This window comes from Coregonus lavaretus, assembly GCF_964263955.1.
Source record: "Coregonus lavaretus genome assembly, chromosome: 30".
Taxonomy (NCBI): Eukaryota; Metazoa; Chordata; class Actinopteri; order Salmoniformes; family Salmonidae; genus Coregonus; species Coregonus lavaretus.
The window spans coordinates 36,305,190-36,326,227 of NC_140017.1; the positions used below are offsets into that span (position 1 = coordinate 36,305,190).

Sequence of the window (21,038 nt, forward strand, 5' to 3'; positions counted from 1 at the left end):
ATAGTATGGTACTTTTGGATTTAACAGTGATCTTTTAACTGTGGGTCCTAGTTGGAACATAGAAACTAGGACTTTGTTTTTCCTACCATGTGACCTGACCAGGAAAAGCTCCTATCCGTAATCATCACACGTCCATCTTGTTTATTGTCTAGATAACATCAAGAGAACATCCCACTGAGGTGTCCGTCTGTCTGTCCGTCTGTCTGTCTGTCTGTCTTCTCTCCAGGTGAGCTACAGTCTACGTCGTCTGACAGGCCTGCAGGTACAGAACCTGTACGTAGGTCCCCAGCCCCAGACGGAGCTCTCCGAGCCCCACGCCCCAAACCCTCTTTTCCCTGGGGTGGAGGCACAGCCTGACCCCATCAAGGGAGGCCTCCGAGTCACCAAATACTTCACCTACAACTGCCTCACTGTGAGTAGAGCCAGATTATCATATTACCAACTCGGTAAAGATGGATAGAAGGGTTATGGGACAACTGACTCCACACTCCCAAGAACACATATAACAGTTTTAGCTTTGATTTAACCATCCAGATTAGTCAAAAACAACATGAGCTGACACACACCAATAAGTGTCATAACAGTGCTGAATATTGGAGAGTAAACTTTATGAAAAGAAGGTTAGTCGCACACTATATACACTCCAAACTATTTAATGGGTAAACCTTGGACCCAGTAAATTGTTGGGAGCATATAGAATGTGCAGCTTTCTTTCATTTCATCCAGTTTAAGGAACCAGATTTATCACGTTGTCTGAATGTTTAGCAAAGTTAGCTGGCAAATTTAGTGATCGTGATTTGGTGATCCACCCCTAAGGACCTGTACGGTTTTGTATTATAATGTGTCTGTGTCTGTCCTGTAATGTGTCTGTCCTGTAATGTGTCTGTGTGTCTGTCCTGTAATGTGTCTGTCCTGTAATGTGTCTGTCCTGTAATGTGTCTGTACTGTAATGTGTCTGTACTGTAATGTGTCTGTGATGTAATGTGTCTGTCCTGTAATGTGTCTGTGCTGTAATGTGTCTGTCCTGTAATGTGTCTGTCCTGTAATGTGTCTGTGTGTCTGTCCTGTAATGTGTCTGTCCTGTAATGCGTCTGTCCTGTAATGCGTCTGTCCTGTAATGCGTCTGTCCTGTAATGCGTCTGTGTGTCTGTCCTGTAATGTGTCTGTCCTGTAATGTGTCTGTCCTGTAATGTGTCTGTACTGTAATGTGTCTGTGTGTCTGTCCTGTAATGTGTCTGTCCTGTAATGTGTCTGTCCTGTCCTGTATTGTGTCTGTCCTGTAATGTGTCTGTCCTGTAATGTGTCTGTCCTGTATTGTGTCTGTCCTGTAATGTGTCTGTCCTGTATTGTGTCTGTCCTGTAATGTGTCTGTCCTGTATTGTGTCTGTCCTGTAATGCGTCTGTCCTGTATTGTGTCTGTACTGTAATGTGTCTGTCCTGTAATGTGTCTGTCCTGTAATGTGTCTGTCCTGTAATGTGTCTGTCCTGTCCTGTAATGTGTCTGTCCTGTAATGTGTCTGTCCTGTCCTGTAATGTGTCTGTCCTGTAATGTGTCTGTCCTGTAATGTGTCTGTCCTGTAATGTGTCTGTCCTGTATTGTGTCTGTCCTGTAATGTGTCTGTCCTGTATTGTGTCTGTCCTGTAATGTGTCTGTCCTGTAATGTGTCTGTCCTGTAATGTGGTCTGTCCTGTAATGTGTCTGTCCTGTAATGTGTCTGTCCTGTAATGTGTCTGTCCTGTAATGTGGTCTGTCCTGTAATGTGTCTGTGTGTCTGTCCTGTAATGTGTCTGTCCTGTAATGTGTCTGTCCTGTAATGTGTCTGTCCTGTAATGTGTCTGTGTCTGTCCTGTAATGTGTCTGTGTCTGTCCTGTAATGTGTCTGTGTGTCTGTCCTGTAATGCGTCTGTCCTGTAATGTGTCTGTCCTGTATTGTGTCTGTCCTGTAATGTGTCTGTCCTGTAATGTGTCTGTCCTGTAATGTGTCTGTCCTGTAATGTGTCTGTCCTGTAATGTGTCTGTCCTGTAATGTGTCTGTCCTGTAATGTGTCTGTCCTGTCCTGTATTGTGTCTGTCCTGTAATGCGTCTGTCCTGTAATGTGTCTGTCCTGTAATGTGTCTGTCCTGTAATGTGTCTGTCCTGTAATGTGTCTGTCCTGTCCTGTAATGTGTCTGTCCTGTAATGTGTCTGTCCTGTCCTGTAATGTGTCTGTCCTGTAATGCGTCTGTCCTGTAATGCGTCTGTCCTGTAATGTGTCTGTCCTGTAATGTGTCTGTCCTGTAATGTGTCTGTCCTGTATTGTGTCTGTCCTGTAATGTGTCTGTCCTGTATTGTGTCTGTCCTGTAATGTGTCTGTCCTGTAATGTGTCTGTGTCTGTCCTGTAATGCGTCTGTCCTGTAATGCGTCTGTCCTGTAATGCGTCTGTCCTGTAATGCGTCTGTCCTGTAATGCGTCTGTCCTGTAATGCGTCTGTCCTGTAATGTGTCTGTGTCTGTCCTGTAATGCGTCTGTCCTGTAATGCGTCTGTCCTGTAATGCGTCTGTCCTGTAATGCGTCTGTCCTGTAATGTGTCTGTCCTGTATTGTGTCTGTCCTGTAATGCGTCTGTCCTGTAATGCGTCTGTCCTGTAATGCGTCTGTCCTGTAATGTGTCTGTCCTGTAATGTGTCTGTCCTGTCCTGTATTGCGTCTGTCCTGTAATGCGTCTGTCCTGTAATGTGTCTGTCCTGTCCTGTATTGTGTCTGTCCTGTAATGTGTCTGTCCTGTAATGCGTCTGTCCTGTAATGCGTCTGTCCTGTAATGTGTCTGTGCTGTAATGTGTCTGTCCTGTAATGTGTCTGTCCTGTAATGTGTCTGTCCTGTAATGTGTCTGTCCTGTCCTGTATTGTGTCTGTCCTGTAATGCGTCTGTCCTGTCCTGTAATGTGTCTGTCCTGTCCTGTAATGTGTCTGTCCTGTATTGTGTCTGTCCTGTAATGTGTCTGTCCTGTATTGTGTCTGTCCTGTAATGTGTCTGTCCTGTAATGCGTCTGTCCTGTAATGCGTCTGTCCTGTAATGTGTCTGTCCTGTATTGTGTCTGTCCTGTAATGTGTCTGTCCTGTATTGTGTCTGTCCTGTAATGTGTCTGTCCTGTATTGTGTCTGTCCTGTAATGTGTCTGTCCTGTAATGTGTCTGTGTCTGTCCTGTAATGTGTCTGTCCTGTAATGCGTCTGTCCTGTAATGCGTCTGTCCTGTAATGTGTCTGTGTCTGTCCTGTAATGCGTCTGTCCTGTAATGCGTCTGTCCTGTAATGCGTCTGTCCTGTAATGTGTCTGTCCTGTATTGTGTCTGTCCTGTAATGCGTCTGTCCTGTAATGCGTCTGTCCTGTAATGCGTCTGTCCTGTAATGCGTCTGTCCTGTAATGTGTCTGTCCTGTCCTGTATTGCGTCTGTCCTGTAATGCGTCTGTCCTGTAATGTGTCTGTCCTGTCCTGTATTGTGTCTGTCCTGTAATGTGTCTGTCCTGTAATGCGTCTGTCCTGTAATGTGTCTGTCCTGTAATGCGTCTGTCCTGTAATGCGTCTGTCCTGTAATGCGTCTGTCCTGTAATGTGTCTGTCCTGTAATGTGTCTGTCCTGTAATGTGTCTGTCCTGTCCTGTATTGTGTCTGTCCTGTAATGCGTCTGTCCTGTAATGTGTCTGTCCTGTAATGTGTCTGTCCTGTAATGTGTCTGTCCTGTAATGTGTCTGTCCTGTCCTGTAATGTGTCTGTCCTGTAATGTGTCTGTCCTGTCCTGTAATGTGTCTGTCCTGTAATGCGTCTGTCCTGTAATGCGTCTGTCCTGTAATGTGTCTGTCCTGTAATGTGTCTGTCCTGTAATGTGTCTGTCCTGTATTGTGTATGTCCTGTAATGTGTCTGTCCTGTATTGTGTCTGTCCTGTAATGTGTCTGTCCTGTAATGTGTCTGTGTCTGTCCTGTAATGCGTCTGTCCTGTAATGCGTCTGTCCTGTAATGCGTCTGTCCTGTAATGCGTCTGTCCTGTAATGCGTCTGTCCTGTAATGTGTCTGTGTCTGTCCTGTAATGCGTCTGTCCTGTAATGCGTCTGTCCTGTAATGCGTCTGTCCTGTAATGCGTCTGTCCTGTAATGCGTCTGTCCTGTAATGTGTCTGTCCTGTATTGTGTCTGTCCTGTAATGCGTCTGTCCTGTAATGCGTCTGTCCTGTAATGCGTCTGTCCTGTAATGTGTCTGTCCTGTAATGTGTCTGTCCTGTCCTGTATTGCGTCTGTCCTGTAATGCGTCTGTCCTGTAATGTGTCTGTCCTGTCCTGTATTGTGTCTGTCCTGTAATGCGTCTGTCCTGTAATGCGTCTGTCCTGTAATGCGTCTGTCCTGTAATGTGTCTGTGCTGTAATGTGTCTGTCCTGTAATGTGTCTGTCCTGTAATGTGTCTGTCCTGTCCTGTATTGTGTCTGTCCTGTAATGTGTCTGTCCTGTCCTGTAATGTGTCTGTCCTGTCCTGTAATGTGTCTGTCCTGTAATGTGTCTGTCCTGTCCTGTAATGTGTCTGTCCTGTAATGCGTCTGTCCTGTAATGCGTCTGTCCTGTAATGTGTCTGTCCTGTAATGTGTCTGTCCTGTAATGTGTCTGTCCTGTCCTGTGTCTGTCCTGTCCTGTAATGTGTCTGTCCTGTAATGTGTCTGTCCTGTAATGTGTCTGTCCTGTCCTGTAATGTGTCTGTCCTGTAATGTGTCTGTCCTGTAATGCGTCTGTCCTGTAATGTGTCTGTCCTGTCCTGTAATGTGTCTGTCCTGTAATGCGTCTGTCCTGTAATGCGTCTGTCCTGTAATGCGTCTGTCCTGTAATGCGTCTGTCCTGTAATGCGTCTGTCCTGTCCTGTAATGTGTCTGTCCTGTATTGTGTCTGTCCTGTAATGTGTCTGTCCTGTAATGTGTCTGTGTGTCTGTCCTGTAATGTGTCTGTCCTGTAATGTGTCTGTCCTGTAATGTGTCTGTCCTGTAATGTGTCTGTCCTGTATTGTGTCTGTCCTGTAATGCGTCTGTCCTGTAATGCGTCTGTCCTGTAATGCGTCTGTCCTGTAATGCGTCTGTCCTGTAATGCGTCTGTCCTGTAATGCGTCTGTCCTGTAATGCGTCTGTCCTGTAATGCGTCTGTCCTGTAATGTGTCTGTCCTGTAATGTGTATGTCCTGTCCTGTAATGTGTCTGTCCTGTATTGTGTCTGTCCTGTAATGTGTCTGTCCTGTAATGTGTCTGTGTGTCTGTCCTGTAATGTGTCTGTCCTGTAATGTGTCTGTCCTGTAATGTGTCTGTCCTGTAATGCGTCTGTCCTGTCCTGTATTGTGTCTGTCCTGTAATGCGTCTGTCCTGTATTGTGTGTGTCCTGTAATGTGTCTGTCCTGTAATGTGTCTGTCCTGTAATGTGTCTGTCCTGTAATGCGTCTGTCCTGTCCTGTATTGTGTCTGTCCTGTAATGTGTCTGTCCTGTAATGTGTCTGTCCTGTAATGTGTCTGTCCTGTAATGTGTCTGTCCTGTAATGTGTCTGTCCTGTATTGTGTCTGTACTGTAATGTGTCTGTCCTGTAATGTGTCTGTCCTGTAATGTGTCTGTACTGTAATGTGTCTGTCCTGTAATGTGTCTGTCCTGTAATGTGTCTGTCCTGTAATGTGTATGTACTGTCCTGTAATGTGTCTGTCCTGTAATGTGTCTGTCCTGTCCTGTAATGTGTCTGTCCTGTAATGTGTCTGTCCTGTAATGTGTCTGTCCTGTAATGCGTCTGTCCTGTAATGTGTCTGTGTGTCTGTCCTGTAATGTGTCTGTCCTGTAATGTGTCTGTCCTGTCCTGTAATGTGTCTGTCCTGTAATGTGTCTGTCCTGTAATGTGTCTGTCCTGTAATGCGTCTGTCCTGTAATGTGTCTGTGTGTCTGTCCTGTAATGTGTCTGTGCTGTAATGTGTCTGTCCTGTAATGTGTCTGTCCTGTAATGTGTCTGTGTGTCTGTCCTGTATTGTGTCTGTCCTGTATTGTGTCTGTCCTGTAATGTGTCTGTCCTGTAATGTGTCTGTCCTGTAATGTGTCTGTCCTGTAATGTGTCTGTGTGTCTGTCCTGTAATGTGTCTGTGTGTCTGTCCTGTAATGTGTCTGTGTGTCTGTCCTGTAATGTGTCTGTGTGTCTGTCCTGTAATGTGTCTGTGCTGTAATGTGTCTGTCCTGTATTGTGTCTGTCCTGTAATGTGTCTGTCCTGTATTGTGTCTGTCCTGTAATGCGTCTGTCCTGTAATGTGTCTGTTCTGTAATGTGTCTGTCCTGTAATGTGTCTGTGTGTCTGTCCTGTAATGTGTCTGTGCTGTAATGTGTCTGTCCTGTAATGTGTCTGTCCTGTAATGCGTCTGTCCTGTAATGTGTCTGTGTGTCTGTCCTGTAATGTGTCTGTCCTGTAATGTGTCTGTCCTGTCCTGTAATGTGTCTGTCCTGTAATGTGTCTGTCCTGTAATGTGTCTGTCCTGTAATGCGTCTGTCCTGTAATGTGTCTGTGTGTCTGTCCTGTAATGTGTCTGTGCTGTAATGTGTCTGTCCTGTAATTTGTCTGTCCTGTAATGTGTCTGTGTGTCTGTCCTGTAATGCGTCTGTCCTGTATTGTGTCTGTCCTGTAATGTGTCTGTCCTGTAATGCGTCTGTCCTGTAATGTGTCTGTCCTGTAATGTGTCTGTCCTGTAATGTGTCTGTCCTGTAATGTGTCTGTCCTGTAATGTGTCTGTGTGTCTGTCCTGTAATGTGTCTGTGTGTCTGTCCTGTAATGTGTCTGTGTGTCTGTCCTGTAATGTGTCTGTGTGTCTGTCCTGTAATGTGTCTGTGCTGTAATGTGTCTGTCCTGTATTGTGTCTGTCCTGTAATGTGTCTGTCCTGTATTGTGTCTGTCCTGTAATGCGTCTGTCCTGTAATGTGTCTGTTCTGTAATGTGTCTGTCCTGTAATGTGTCTGTGTGTCTGTCCTGTAATGCGTCTGTCCTGTAATGCGTCTGTCCTGTAATGCGTCTGTCCTGTAATGTGTCTGTCCTGTAATGTGTCTGTCCTGTATTGTGTCTGTCCTGTAATGCGTCTGTCCTGTAATGCGTCTGTCCTGTAATGTGTCTGTCCTGTAATGTGTCTGTCCTGTAATGTGTCTGTCCTGTAATGTGTCTGTCCTGCATTGTGTCTGTCCTGTAATGTGTCTGTGTGTCTGTCCTGTAATGTGTCTGTCCTGTAATGTGTCTGTCCTGTAATGTGTCTGTCCTGTAATGTGTCTGTCCTGTAATGTGTCTGTCCTGTAATGTGTCTGTCCTGTATTGTGTCTGTCCTGTAATGTGTCTGTCCTGTATTGTCTGTCCTGTAATGTGTCTGTCCTGTAATGTGTCTGTGTCTGTCCTGTAATGCGTCTGTCCTGTAATGCGTCTGTCCTGTAATGCGTCTGTCCTGTAATGTGTCTGTGTCTGTCCTGTAATGCGTCTGTCCTGTAATGCGTCTGTCCTGTAATGCGTCTGTCCTGTAATGTGTCTGTCCTGTATTGTGTCTGTCCTGTAATGCGTCTGTCCTGTAATGCGTCTGTCCTGTAATGCGTCTGTCCTGTAATGTGTCTGTCCTGTCCTGTATTGCGTCTGTCCTGTAATGCGTCTGTCCTGTAATGTGTCTGTCCTGTCCTGTATTGTGTCTGTCCTGTAATGTGTCTGTCCTGTAATGTGTCTGTCCTGTAATGCGTCTGTCCTGTAATGCGTCTGTCCTGTAATGTGTCTGTGCTGTAATGTGTCTGTCCTGTAATGTGTCTGTCCTGTAATGTGTCTGTCCTGTAATGTGTCTGTCCTGTCCTGTATTGTGTCTGTCCTGTAATGCGTCTGTCCTGTAATGTGTCTGTCCTGTAATGTGTCTGTCCTGTAATGTGTCTGTCCTGTAATGTCTGTCCTGTATTGTGTCTGTCCTGTAATGTGTCTGTCCTGTAATGTGTCTGTCCTGTAATGTGTCTGTCCTGTAATGCGTCTGTCCTGTCCTGTATTGTGTCTGTCCTGTAATGCGTCTGTCCTGTATTGTGTCTGTCCTGTAATGTGTCTGTCCTGTAATGTGTCTGTCCTGTAATGTGTCTGTCCTGTAATGCGTCTGTCCTGTCCTGTATTGTGTCTGTCCTGTAATGTGTCTGTCCTGTAATGTGTCTGTCCTGTAATGTGTCTGTCCTGTAATGTGTCTGTCCTGTATTGTGTCTGTACTGTAATGTGTCTGTCCTGTAATGTGTCTGTCCTGTAATGTGTCTGTCCTGTAATGTGTCTGTACTGTAATGTGTCTGTCCTGTAATGTGTCTGTCCTGTAATGTGTCTGTCCTGTAATGTGTCTGTACTGTCCTGTAATGTGTCTGTCCTGTAATGTGTCTGTCCTGTCCTGTAATGTGTCTGTCCTGTAATGTGTCTGTCCTGTAATGTGTCTGTCCTGTAATGCGTCTGTCCTGTAATGTGTCTGTGTGTCTGTCCTGTAATGTGTCTGTCCTGTAATGCGTCTGTCCTGTAATGTGTCTGTGTGTCTGTCCTGTAATGTGTCTGTGCTGTAATGTGTCTGTCCTGTAATGTGTCTGTCCTGTAATGTGTCTGTGTGTCTGTCCTGTAATGCGTCTGTCCTGTATTGTGTCTGTCCTGTAATGTGTCTGTCCTGTAATGTGTCTGTCCTGTAATGTGTCTGTGTGTCTGTCCTGTAATGTGTCTGTGTGTCTGTCCTGTAATGTGTCTGTGTGTCTGTCCTGTAATGTGTCTGTGTGTCTGTCCTGTAATGTGTCTGTGCTGTAATGTGTCTGTCCTGTATTGTGTCTGTCCTGTAATGTGTCTGTCCTGTATTGTGTCTGTCCTGTAATGCGTCTGTCCTGTAATGTGTCTGTTCTGTAATGTGTCTGTCCTGTAATGTGTCTGTGTGTCTGTCCTGTAATGTGTCTGTGCTGTAATGTGTCTGTCCTGTAATGTGTCTGTCCTGTAATGCGTCTGTCCTGTAATGTGTCTGTGTGTCTGTCCTGTAATGTGTCTGTCCTGTAATGTGTCTGTCCTGTCCTGTAATGTGTCTGTCCTGTAATGTGTCTGTCCTGTAATGTGTCTGTCCTGTAATGTGTCTGTCCTGTAATGCGTCTGTCCTGTAATGTGTCTGTGTGTCTGTCCTGTAATGTGTCTGTGCTGTAATGTGTCTGTCCTGTAATGTGTCTGTCCTGTAATGTGTCTGTGTGTCTGTCCTGTAATGCGTCTGTCCTGTATTGTGTCTGTCCTGTAATGTGTCTGTCCTGTAATGCGTCTGTCCTGTAATGTGTCTGTCCTGTAATGTGTCTGTCCTGTAATGTGTCTGTCCTGTAATGTGTCTGTGTGTCTGTCCTGTAATGTGTCTGTGTGTCTGTCCTGTAATGTGTCTGTGTGTCTGTCCTGTAATGTGTCTGTGTGTCTGTCCTGTAATGTGTCTGTGCTGTAATGTGTCTGTCCTGTATTGTGTCTGTCCTGTAATGTGTCTGTCCTGTAATGCGTCTGTCCTGTAATGCGTCTGTCCTGTAATGCGTCTGTCCTGTAATGTGTCTGTCCTGTATTGTGTCTGTCCTGTAATGCGTCTGTCCTGTAATGCGTCTGTCCTGTAATGCGTCTGTCCTGTAATGTGTCTGTCCTGTCCTGTATTGCGTCTGTCCTGTAATGTGTCTGTCCTGTAATGTGTCTGTCCTGTAATGCGTCTGTCCTGTAATGCGTCTGTCCTGTAATGCGTCTGTCCTGTAATGCGTCTGTCCTGTAATGCGTCTGTCCTGTAATGTGTCTGTCCTGTAATGTGTCTGTCCTGTAATGTGTCTGTCCTGTAATGTGTCTGTCCTGTAATGTGTCTGTCCTGCATTGTGTCTGTCCTGTAATGTGTCTGTGTGTCTGTCCTGTAATGTGTCTGTCCTGTAATGTGTCTGTCCTGTAATGTGTCTGTCCTGTAATGTGTCTGTCCTGTAATGTGTCTGTCCTGTATTGTGTCTGTCCTGTAATGTGTCTGTCCTGTATTGTGTCTGTCCTGTAATGTGTCTGTCCTGTAATGTGTCTGTGTCTGTCCTGTAATGCGTCTGTCCTGTAATGCGTCTGTCCTGTAATGCGTCTGTCCTGTAATGCGTCTGTCCTGTAATGCGTCTGTCCTGTAATGCGTCTGTCCTGTAATGCGTCTGTCCTGTAATGCGTCTGTCCTGTAATGTGTCTGTCCTGTATTGTGTCTGTCCTGTAATGCGTCTGTCCTGTAATGCGTCTGTCCTGTAATGCGTCTGTCCTGTAATGTGTCTGTCCTGTCCTGTATTGCGTCTGTCCTGTAATGCGTCTGTCCTGTAATGTGTCTGTCCTGTCCTGTATTGTGTCTGTCCTGTAATGTGTCTGTCCTGTAATGTGTCTGTCCTGTAATGCGTCTGTCCTGTAATGTGTCTGTGCTGTAATGTGTCTGTCCTGTAATGTGTCTGTCCTGTAATGTGTCTGTCCTGTAATGTGTCTGTCCTGTCCTGTAATGCGTCTGTCCTGTAATGTGTCTGTCCTGTAATGTGTCTGTCCTGTAATGTGTCTGTCCTGTAATGTCTGTCCTGTCCTGTAATGTGTCTGTCCTGTAATGTGTCTGTCCTGTCCTGTAATGCGTCTGTCCTGTAATGCGTCTGTCCTGTAATGCGTCTGTCCTGTAATGTGTCTGTCCTGTAATGTGTCTGTCCTGTATTGTGTCTGTCCTGTAATGTGTCTGTCCTGTATTGTGTCTCTCCTGTAATGTGTCTGTCCTGTAATGTGTCTGTGTCTGTCCTGTAATGCGTCTGTCCTGTAATGCGTCTGTCCTGTAATGCGTCTGTCCTGTAATGCGTCTGTCCTGTAATGTGTCTGTGTCTGTCCTGTAATGCGTCTGTCCTGTAATGCGTCTGTCCTGTAATGCGTCTGTCCTGTAATGCGTCTGTCCTGTAATGCGTCTGTCCTGTAATGTGTCTGTGCTGTATTGTGTCTGTCCTTTAATGCGTCTGTCCTTTAATGCGTCTGTCCTGTAATGCGTCTGTCCTGTAATGTGTCTGTCCTGTAATGTGTCTGTCCTGTCCTGTATTGCGTCTGTCCTGTAATGCGTCTGTCCTGTAATGTGTCTGTCCTGTCCTGTATTGTGTCTGTCCTGTAATGTGTCTGTCCTGTAATGCGTCTGTCCTGTAATGCGTCTGTCCTGTAATGCGTCTGTCCTGTAATGTGTCTGTGCTGTAATGTGTCTGTCCTGTAATGTGTCTGTCCTGTAATGTGTCTGTCCTGTAATGTGTCTGTCCTGTCCTGTATTGTGTCTGTCCTGTAATGCGTCTGTCCTGTAATGTGTCTGTCCTGTAATGTGTCTGTCCTGTAATGTGTCTGTCCTGTCCTGTAATGTGTCTGTCCTGTAATGTGTCTGTCCTGTCCTGTAATGTGTCTGTCCTGTAATGCGTCTGTCCTGTAATGCGTCTGTCCTGTAATGTGTCTGTCCTGTAATGTGTCTGTCCTGTAATGTGTCTGTCCTGTCCTGTGTCTGTCCTGTCCTGTAATGTGTCTGTCCTGTAATGTGTCTGTCCTGTAATGCGTCTGTCCTGTAATGTGTCTGTGCTGTAATGTGTCTGTCCTGTAATGTGTCTGTCCTGTAATGTGTCTGTCCTGTAATGTGTCTGTCCTGTCCTGTATTGTGTCTGTCCTGTAATGCGTCTGTCCTGTAATGTGTCTGTCCTGTAATGTGTCTGTCCTGTAATGTGTCTGTCCTGTCCTGTAATGTGTCTGTCCTGTAATGTGTCTGTCCTGTCCTGTAATGCGTCTGTCCTGTAATGCGTCTGTCCTGTAATGCGTCTGTCCTGTAATGTGTCTGTCCTGTAATGTGTCTGTCCTGTAATGTGTCTGTCCTGTATTGTGTCTGTCCTGTAATGTGTCTGTCCTGTATTGTGTCTGTCCTGTAATGTGTCTGTCCTGTAATGTGTCTGTGTCTGTCCTGTAATGTGTCTGTCCTGTATTGTGTCTGTCCTGTATTGTGTCTGTCCTGTAATGTGTCTGTGTCTTTCCTGTAATGCGTCTGTCCTGTAATGCGTCTGTCCTGTAATGCGTCTGTCCTGTAATGCGTCTGTCCTGTAATGTGTCTGTCCTGTATTGTGTCTGTCCTGTAATGCGTCTGTCCTGTAATGCGTCTGTCCTGTAATGTGTCTGTCCTGTAATGTGTCTGTCCTGTCCTGTATTGCGTCTGTCCTGTAATGCGTCTGTCCTGTAATGTGTCTGTCCTGTCCTGTATTGTGTCTGTCCTGTAATGCGTCTGTCCTGTAATGCGTCTGTCCTGTAATGCGTCTGTCCTGTAATGCGTCTGTCCTGTAATGTGTCTGTGCTGTAATGTGTCTGTCCTGTAGTGTCTGTCCTGTAATGTGTCTGTCCTGTAATGTGTCTGTCCTGTCCTGTATTGTGTCTGTCCTGTAATGCGTCTGTCCTGTAATGTGTCTGTCCTGTAATGTGTCTGTCCTGTAATGTGTCTGTCCTGTAATGTGTCTGTCCTGTCCTGTAATGTGTCTGTCCTGTAATGTGTCTGTCCTGTCCTGTAATGTGTCTGTCCTGTAATGCGTCTGTCCTGTAATGCGTCTGTCCTGTAATGTGTCTGTCCTGTAATGTGTCTGTCCTGTAATGTGTCTGTCCTGTCCTGTGTCTGTCCTGTCCTGTAATGTGTCTGTCCTGTAATGTGTCTGTCCTGTAATGTGTCTGTCCTGTAATGTGTCTGTCCTGTAATGTGTCTGTCCTGTAATGCGTCTGTCCTGTAATGCGTCTGTCCTGTAATGCGTCTGTCCTGTCCTGTAATGTGTCTGTCCTGTAATGCGTCTGTCCTGTAATGCGTCTGTCCTGTAATGCGTCTGTCCTGTAATGCGTCTGTCCTGTCCTGTAATGTGTCTGTCCTGTATTGTGTCTGTCCTGTAATGTGTCTGTCCTGTAATGTGTCTGTGTGTCTGTCCTGTAATGTGTCTGTCCTGTAATGTGTCTGTCCTGTAATGTGTCTGTCCTGTAATGTGTCTGTCCTGTATTGTGTCTGTCCTGTAATGCGTCTGTCCTGTAATGCGTCTGTCCTGTAATGCGTCTGTCCTGTAATGCGTCTGTCCTGTAATGCGTCTGTCCTGTAATGCGTCTGTCCTGTAATGCGTCTGTCCTGTAATGCGTCTGTCCTGTAATGTGTATGTCCTGTCCTGTAATGTGTCTGTCCTGTATTGTGTCTGTCCTGTAATGTGTCTGTCCTGTAATGTGTCTGTGTGTCTGTCCTGTAATGTGTCTGTCCTGTAATGTGTCTGTCCTGTAATGTGTCTGTCCTGTAATGTGTCTGTCCTGTAATGCGTCTGTCCTGTCCTGTATTGTGTCTGTCCTGTATTGTGTCTGTCCTGTAATGTGTCTGTCCTGTAATGTGTCTGTCCTGTAATGTGTCTGTCCTGTAATGCGTCTGTCCTGTCCTGTATTGTGTCTGTCCTGTATTGTGTCTGTCCTGTAATGTGTCTGTCCTGTAATGTGTCTGTCCTGTAATGTGTCTGTCCTGTATTGTGTCTGTACTGTAATGTGTCTGTCCTGTAATGTGTCTGTCCTGTAATGTGTCTGTACTGTAATGTGTCTGTCCTGTAATGTGTCTGTCCTGTAATGTGTCTGTACTGTCCTGTAATGTGTCTGTCCTGTAATGTGTCTGTCCTGTCCTGTAATGTGTCTGTCCTGTAATGCGTCTGTCCTGTAATGTGTCTGTGTGTCTGTCCTGTAATGTGTCTGTGCTGTAATGTGTCTGTCCTGTAATGTGTCTGTGTGTCTGTCCTGTAATGCGTCTGTCCTGTATTGTGTCTGTCCTGTAATGTGTCTGTCCTGTAATGTGTCTGTCCTGTAATGTGTCTTTCCTGTAATGTGTCTGTCCTGTAATGTGTCTGTCCTGTAATGTGTCTGTCCTGTAATGTGTCTGTCCTGTAATGTGTCTGTGTGTCTGTCCTGTAATGTGTCTGTGTGTCTGTCCTGTAATGTGTCTGTGTGTCTGTCCTGTAATGTGTCTGTGCTGTAATGTGTCTGTCCTGTATTGTGTCTGTCCTGTAATGTGTCTGTCCTGTATTGTGTCTGTCCTGTAATGCGTCTGTCCTGTAATGTGTCTGTTCTTTAATGTGTCTGTCCTGTAATGTGTCTGTGTGTCTGTCCTGTAATGTGTCTGTGCTGTAATGCGTCTGTCCTGTAATGTGTCTGTGTGTCTGTCCTGTAATGTGTCTGTCCTGAAATGTGTCTGTCCTGTCCTGTAATGTGTCTGTCCTGTAATGTGTCTGTCCTGTAATGTGTCTGTCCTGTAATGCGTCTGTCCTGTAATGTGTCTGTGTGTCTGTCCTGTAATGTGTCTGTGCTGTAATGTGTCTGTCCTGTAATGTGTCTGTGTGTCTGTCCTGTAATGCGTCTGTCCTGTAATGTGTCTGTCCTGTAATGCGTCTGTCCTGTAATGCGTCTGTCCTGTAATGTGTCTGTCCTGTAATGTGTCTGTCCTGTAATGTGTCTGTCCTGTAATGTGTCTGTCCTGTAATGTGTCTGTGTGTCTGTCCTGTAATGTGTCTGTCCTGTAATGTGTCTGTGTGTCTGTCCTGTAATGTGTCTGTGTGTCTGTCCTGTAATGTGTCTGTGCTGTATTGTGTCTGTCCTGTATTGTGTCTGTCCTGTAATGTGTCTGTCCTGTATTGTGTCTGTCCTGTAATGCGTCTGTCCTGTAATGTGTCTGTTCTGTAATGTGTCTGTCCTGTAATGTGTCTGTGTGTCTGTCCTGTAATGTGTCTGTCCTGTAATGTGTCTGTCCTGTAATGTGTCTGTCCTGTAATGCGTCTGTCCTGTAATGTGTCTGTCCTGTAATGTGTCTGTCCTGTATTGTGTCTGTCCTGTAATGTGTCTGTCCTGTAATGCGTCTGTCCTGTAATGTGTCTGTCCTGTAATGTGTCTGTCCTGTAATGTGTCTGTCCTGTAATGTGTCTGTCCTGTAATGTGTCTGTCCTGCATTGTGTCTGTCCTGTATTGTGTCTGTCCTGTAATGTGTCTGTGTGTCTGTCCTGTAATGTGTCTGTCCTGTAATGTGTCTGTCCTGTAATGTGTCTGTCCTGTAATGTGTCTGTCCTGTAATGTGTCTGTCCTGTAATGTGTCTGTACTGTAATGTGTCTGTGTCTGTCCTGTAATGTGTCTGTGTCTGTCCTGTAATGTGTCTGTACTGTAATGCGTCTGTCCTGTAATGTGTCTGTCCTGTCCTGTAATGTGTCTGTCCTGTAATGTGTCTGTCCTGTAATGTGTCTGTGTCTGTCCTGTAATGTGTCTGTCCTGTAATGTGTCTGTCCTGTAATGTGTCTGTCCTGTAATGTGTCTGTGTCTGTCCTGTAATGTGTCTGTCCTGTAATGTGTCTGTCCTGTAATGTGTCTGTCCTGTATTGTGTCTGTACTGTAATGTGTCTGTCCTGTAATGTGTCTGTCCTGTAATGTGTCTGTGCTGTAATGTGTCTGTCCTGTAATGTGTCTGTCCTGTAATGCGTCTGTGTCTGTACTGTAATGTGTCTGTCCTGTAATGTGTCTGTCCTGTAATGCGTCTGTGTCTGTCCTGTAATGTGTCTGTCCTGTAATGTGTCTGTCCTGTAATGCGTCTGTGTCTGTCCTGTAATGTGTCTGTACTGTAATGCGTCTGTCCTGTAATGTGTCTGTCCTGTAATGTGTCTGTCCTGTCCTGTAATGTGTCTGTCCTGTAATGTGTCTGTCCTGTAATGTGTCTGTGTCTGTACTGTAATGTGTCTGTCCTGTAATGTGTCTGTCCTGTAATGTGTCTGTCCTGTAATGTGTCTGTCCTGTAATGTGTCTGTCCTGTAATGCGTCTGTGTCTGTACTGTAATGTGTCTGTCCTGTAATGTGTCTGTCCTGTAATGCGTCTGTGTCTGTCCTGTAATGTGTCTGTCCTGTAATGTGTCTGTCCTGTAATGTGTCTGTCCTGTAATGTGTCTGTCCTGTCCTGTAATGTGTCTGTCCTGTAATGCGTCTGTGTCTGTACTGTAATGTGTCTGTCCTGTAATGTGTCTGTGTCTGTCCTGTAATGTGTCTGTGTCTGTCCTGTAATGTGTCTGTACTGTAATGCGTCTGTCCTGTAATGTGTCTGTCCTGTCCTGTAATGTGTCTGTCCTGTAATGTGTCTGTCCTGTAATGTGTCTGTCCTGTAATGTGTCTGTCCTGTAATGTGTCTGTGTCTGTCCTGTAATGTGTCTGTCCTGTAATGTGTCTGTGTCTGTCCTGTAATGTGTCTGTCCTGTAATGTGTCTGTCCTGTAATGTGTCTGTCCTGTAATGTGTCTGTCCTGTAATGTGTCTGTCCTGTAATGTGTCTGTGTCTGTCCTGTAATGTGTCTGTCCTGTAATGTGTCTGTCCTGTATTGTGTCTGTACTGTAATGTGTCTGTCCTGTAATGTGTCTGTGTCTGTCCTGTAATGTGTCTGTGTCTGTCCTGTAATGTGTCTGTCCTGTAATGTGTCTGTGTCTGTCCTGTAATGTGTCTGTCCTGTAATGTGTCTGTCCTGTAATGCGTCTGTGTCTGTCCTGTAATGTGTCTGTACTGTAATGCGTCTGTCCTGTAATGTGTCTGTCCTGTAATGTGTCTGTCCTGTCCTGTAATGTGTCTGTCCTGTAATGTGTCTGTCCTGTAATGTGTCTGTCCTGTAATGTGTCTGTGTCTGTACTGTAATGTGTCTGTCCTGTAATGTGTCTGTCCTGTAATGTGTCTGTCCTGTAATGTGTCTGTCCTGTAATGTGTCTGTCCTGTAATGCGTCTGTGTCTGTACTGTAATGTGTCTGTCCTGTAATGCGTCTGTGTCTGTCCTGTAATGTGTCTGTCCTGTAATGTGTCTGTCCTGTAATGTGTCTGTCCTGTAATGTGTCTGTCCTGTCCTGTAATGTGTCTGTCCTGTAATGCGTCTGTGTCTGTACTGTAATGTGTCTGTCCTGTAATGTGTCTGTGTCTGTCCTGTAATGTGTCTGTGTCTGTCCTGTAATGTGTCTGTACTGTAATGCGTCTGTCCTGTAATGTGTCTGTCCTGTCCTGTAATGTGTCTGTCCTGTAATGTGTCTGTCCTGTAATGTGTCTGTGTCTGTCCTGTAATGTGTCTGTCCTGTAATGTGTCTGTCCTGTAATGTGTCTGTGTCTGTCCTGTAATGTGTCTGTCCTGTAATGTGTCTGTCCTGTAATGTGTCTGTGTCTGTCCTGTAATGTGTCTGTCCTGTAATGTGTCTGTCCTGTAATGTGTCTGTCCTGTATTGTGTCTGTACTGTAATGTGTCTGTCCTGTAATGTGTCTGTGTCTGTCCTGTAATGTGTCTGTGCTGTAATGTGTCTGTCCTGTAATGTGTCTGTCCTGTAATGTGTCTGTGCTGTAATGTGTCTGTCCTGTAATGTGTCTGTCCTGTAATGTGTCTGTCCTGTAATGTGTCTGTACTGTAATGTGTCTGTGTCTGTCCTGTAATGCGTCTGTCCTGTAATGCGTCTGTCCTGTAATGTGTCTGTGTCTGTCCTGTAATGCGTCTGTCCTGTAATGTGTCTGTCCTGTAATGTGTCTGTCCTGTAATGTGTCTGTGTCTGTCCTGTAATGTGTCTGTCCTGTAATGCGTCTGTGTCTGTACTGTAATGCGTCTGTCCTGTAATGTGTCTGTCCTGTAATGTGTCTGTCCTGTAATGTGTCTGTCCTGTAATGTGTCTGTCCTGTAATGTGTCTGTCCTGTAATGCGTCTGTCCTGTAATGTGTCTGTCCTGTAATGTGTCTGTCCTGTAATGTGTCTGTGCTGTATTGCGTCTGTTCCCCAGGACTCTAAGGACCTCTACAGTGAGTGTCTGCGTATGTTCTGGTCCTGTCCCCACTGTGACCTGTACAGTCCTGTCACGCCGCTGGAGAGGATGAGCCACGAGGTCACCTGCAGGCCGCCCGGGGAACAGCAGGACAACCAGGACAAAGGTGAGACGAGCTGAGTCTCAAACGGCACCCTATTCCCTATATAGTGCACTACTTCTGATTTGGCTCTGGTCAAAAGTAGTGCACTATTTAGGGGAAAGGGTGCCATTTGGGATGTAACATGCAGTGTATTCTGAAAATATTCAGACCCCTTTTGTTACGTTAAGACTTATTCTAAAATTGATAAAATACTTTTTCCCTTCATCAATCTACACACAATACCCCATAATGACAAAGCAAAAACTGTTTTTTTGAAGTTTTTGCAAATGTAAGAAAAATAAAAAATAAACGTATTTGCATAAGTATTCAGACCCTTTGCTATGAGACTCTAAATTTAGCTCAGGTGCATCCTGTTTCCATTGATTATCCTTGATGTTTCTACAACTTGATTGGAGTACACCTGTGGTAAATTAAATTGATTGGATGGGCATGATTTGGAAAGGCACACACCTGTCTATATAAGGTCCCACAGTTGACAGTGCATTTCAGAGCAAAACCCAAGCCATGCGGTTAAAGGAATTGTCCATAGAGCTCCGAGACAGGATTGTGTCGAGGCACCGATCTGGGAAGGGTACCAAAACATTTCTGCAGCATTGAAGGTCCCCAAGAACACAGTGGCCTCCATCATTCTTAAATGGAAGAAGTTTGGAACCACCAATACTCTTCCTAGAGCTGGCCGCAGGGCCAAACTGAGCAATCGGGGGAGAAGGGCCTTGGTCAGGGAGGTGACCAAGAACCCAATGGTCACTCTGACAGAGCCCCAGAGTTCCTCTGTGAAGATGGGAGAACCTTCCAGAAGGACAACCATCTCTGCAGCACTCCACCAATCAGGCCTTTATGGTAGAATGACCAGACAGAAGCCACTCCTCAGTAAAAGGCACATGATAGTCCGCTTGGAGTTTGCCAAAAGGCACCTAAAGACTCTCAGACCATGAGAAACAAGATTCTCTGGTCTGATAAACCAAGATTGAACTCTTTGGCCTGAATGCCACATGTCACGTCTGGAGGAAACCTGGCACCATCCCTATGGTGAAGCATGGTGGTGGCAGCATCATGCTGTGGGGATGTTTTTCAACGGCAGGGACTGGGAGACTAGTCAGGATCGAGGCAAAGATGAACGGAGCAAAGTACAGAGAGATACTTGATGAAAACCTGCTCCAGAGCGCTCAGGACCTCAGACTGGGGCGAAGGTTTACCTTCCAACAGGACAACGACCCTAAGCACACAGCCAAGACAACGCAGTAGTGGCTTCGGGACAAGTCTCTAAATGTCCTTGAGTGGCCCTGCCAGAGCCCGGACTTGAACCCGATCTAACATCTCTGGAGAGACCTGAAAATAGCTGTGCAGCAACGCCCCATCCAACCTGACAGAGCTTGAGAGGATCTGCAGAGAAGAATGGGAGAAACTCCCCAAATACAGGTGTGCCAAGCTTGTAGCGTCATACCCAAGAAGACTTGAGACTGTAATCGCTGCCAGAGGTGCTTCAACAAAGTACTGAGTAAAGGGTCTGAATACTTATGTCAATGTGATATTTCCGTTTTTTATTTGTAATACATTTGCAAAAAAATTTAAAAACCTGTTTTTGCTTTGTCGTTATGGGGTATTGTGTGTAGATTGATGAGGGGGAAAAAACTATGTAATCCATTTTAGAATAAGGCTGTAACGTAACAAAATGTGGAAAAAGTCAAGGGGTCTGAATACTTCATGAATGCACTGTAGATATAATTTAATAGGATCTCTAGGAATGAAGCTAACTGATGGATACTGTATCTAATATATATCTATTTAACATGACATAATAATGTTAAATCTATATATCGTAACATAACAGACTGACAGATGCTTTTGTCTGTTTCAGAGGGTGACGATGTGAAGGTAGCCTCCTTCTCCTCCTCTGTGTCCAGTCTGGTCAGAGTCTACCACTGTGATGTCTGTGACAAGGATCTGACGCTCACTTCTACAGAGATCCTCAAACACAAGAGACAGCACATGCACTCTGGACGTTGAAACAGAGATCCTTAAACACCAAGAGACAGCACATGCACTCTGGACGTTGAAACAGAGATCCTTAAACACCAAGAGACAGCACATGCACTCTGGACGTTGAAACAGAGTTCCTTAAACACCAAGAGACAGCACATGCACTCTGGACATTGAGCAACACTAAAGTTTCCTACCTAGAACACCTGATCAGGACAAAGTAATGGCCTTCAATTAACTGCTATGGAAATCAATTACCTGAAGGGGTTTTCTGGTGAATAATGCAATGGACCATTTGTTTTATAATAAAATCAAGAGTCACGCCTCTTTCTTCTCATCATGTGATTTCTGGTTTCATCTCGACTCCCATTGGTTGAAGCTCTGACAGCTCCCCTCCTTCCCTCCTATTCTCATTGGTGACAGACTGAATGACACGCAGGGCGTCATAGATGGAGGAAGCATTTGATTAAAATATAGAGGAGGGTTTAATAATGAGACAAACCCAGGATATGGAACACCTCAAAGCAGCACATTGGCACAAAGTCAGCACGAAGAGAAAAACCTGTCTCCAAAAATAAAGAACCAATCAGAATAAATATCTCATTTAAATAAATAAACAGGTCATATTTCAGTAATTACTTTCGAAACAAATAAATACATATTAAAATGCACATAGGCAGAAATAAATTAATTGACCCCCAAAAAAAAGATAAATAGTACTTAAATACAGAGTTACTTAGAAATCAGGTTATTGATTAATCAAATCAAAAGGCACATTTATTAAGATGTAAGAATGGGGCCTAAGGTTGGGATACCGTGTAGCCTGGCTCTCTCAGTACTGTGTTGGGATACCGTGTAGCCTGGCTCTCTCAGTACTGTGTTGGGTTGGGATACCGTGTAGCCTGGCTCTCTCTCTCGCTCTCAACTGATTGTTGTGTAACAGTGTGCAGATCAATAGATCCTCAGTTGATGTGTGATAGTGATTGTAGGGAATGACAGTTGTGTATCAACACTGTGGTTAGGTTGGAGTTGTACATCTGCCATCTGGGGGCTCTGTGACTGGTCTGGGGAGGACAGGGGAACCCTGCCTGGTCTTAT

General features: G+C 45.3%; 1 protein-coding gene across 1 annotated transcript in view; it reads left to right on the top strand.

Moving 5' to 3' along the window:
- dhx34 (DEAH (Asp-Glu-Ala-His) box polypeptide 34) overlaps positions 1 to 20,267 on the top strand; it is a 45,429-nt gene extending 25,162 nt beyond the window's left edge. The window contains exons 14-16 of the mRNA XM_084148294.1: positions 227 to 412; positions 17,816 to 17,963; positions 19,819 to 20,267. Coding sequence (XP_084004420.1) covers positions 227 to 412; positions 17,816 to 17,963; positions 19,819 to 19,967 — 483 coding nt within the window. The 3' untranslated portion in view covers positions 19,968 to 20,267. The remainder of the gene's footprint in view (positions 1 to 226; positions 413 to 17,815; positions 17,964 to 19,818) is intronic.
- Positions 20,268 to 21,038: the final 771 nt, after the last annotated feature.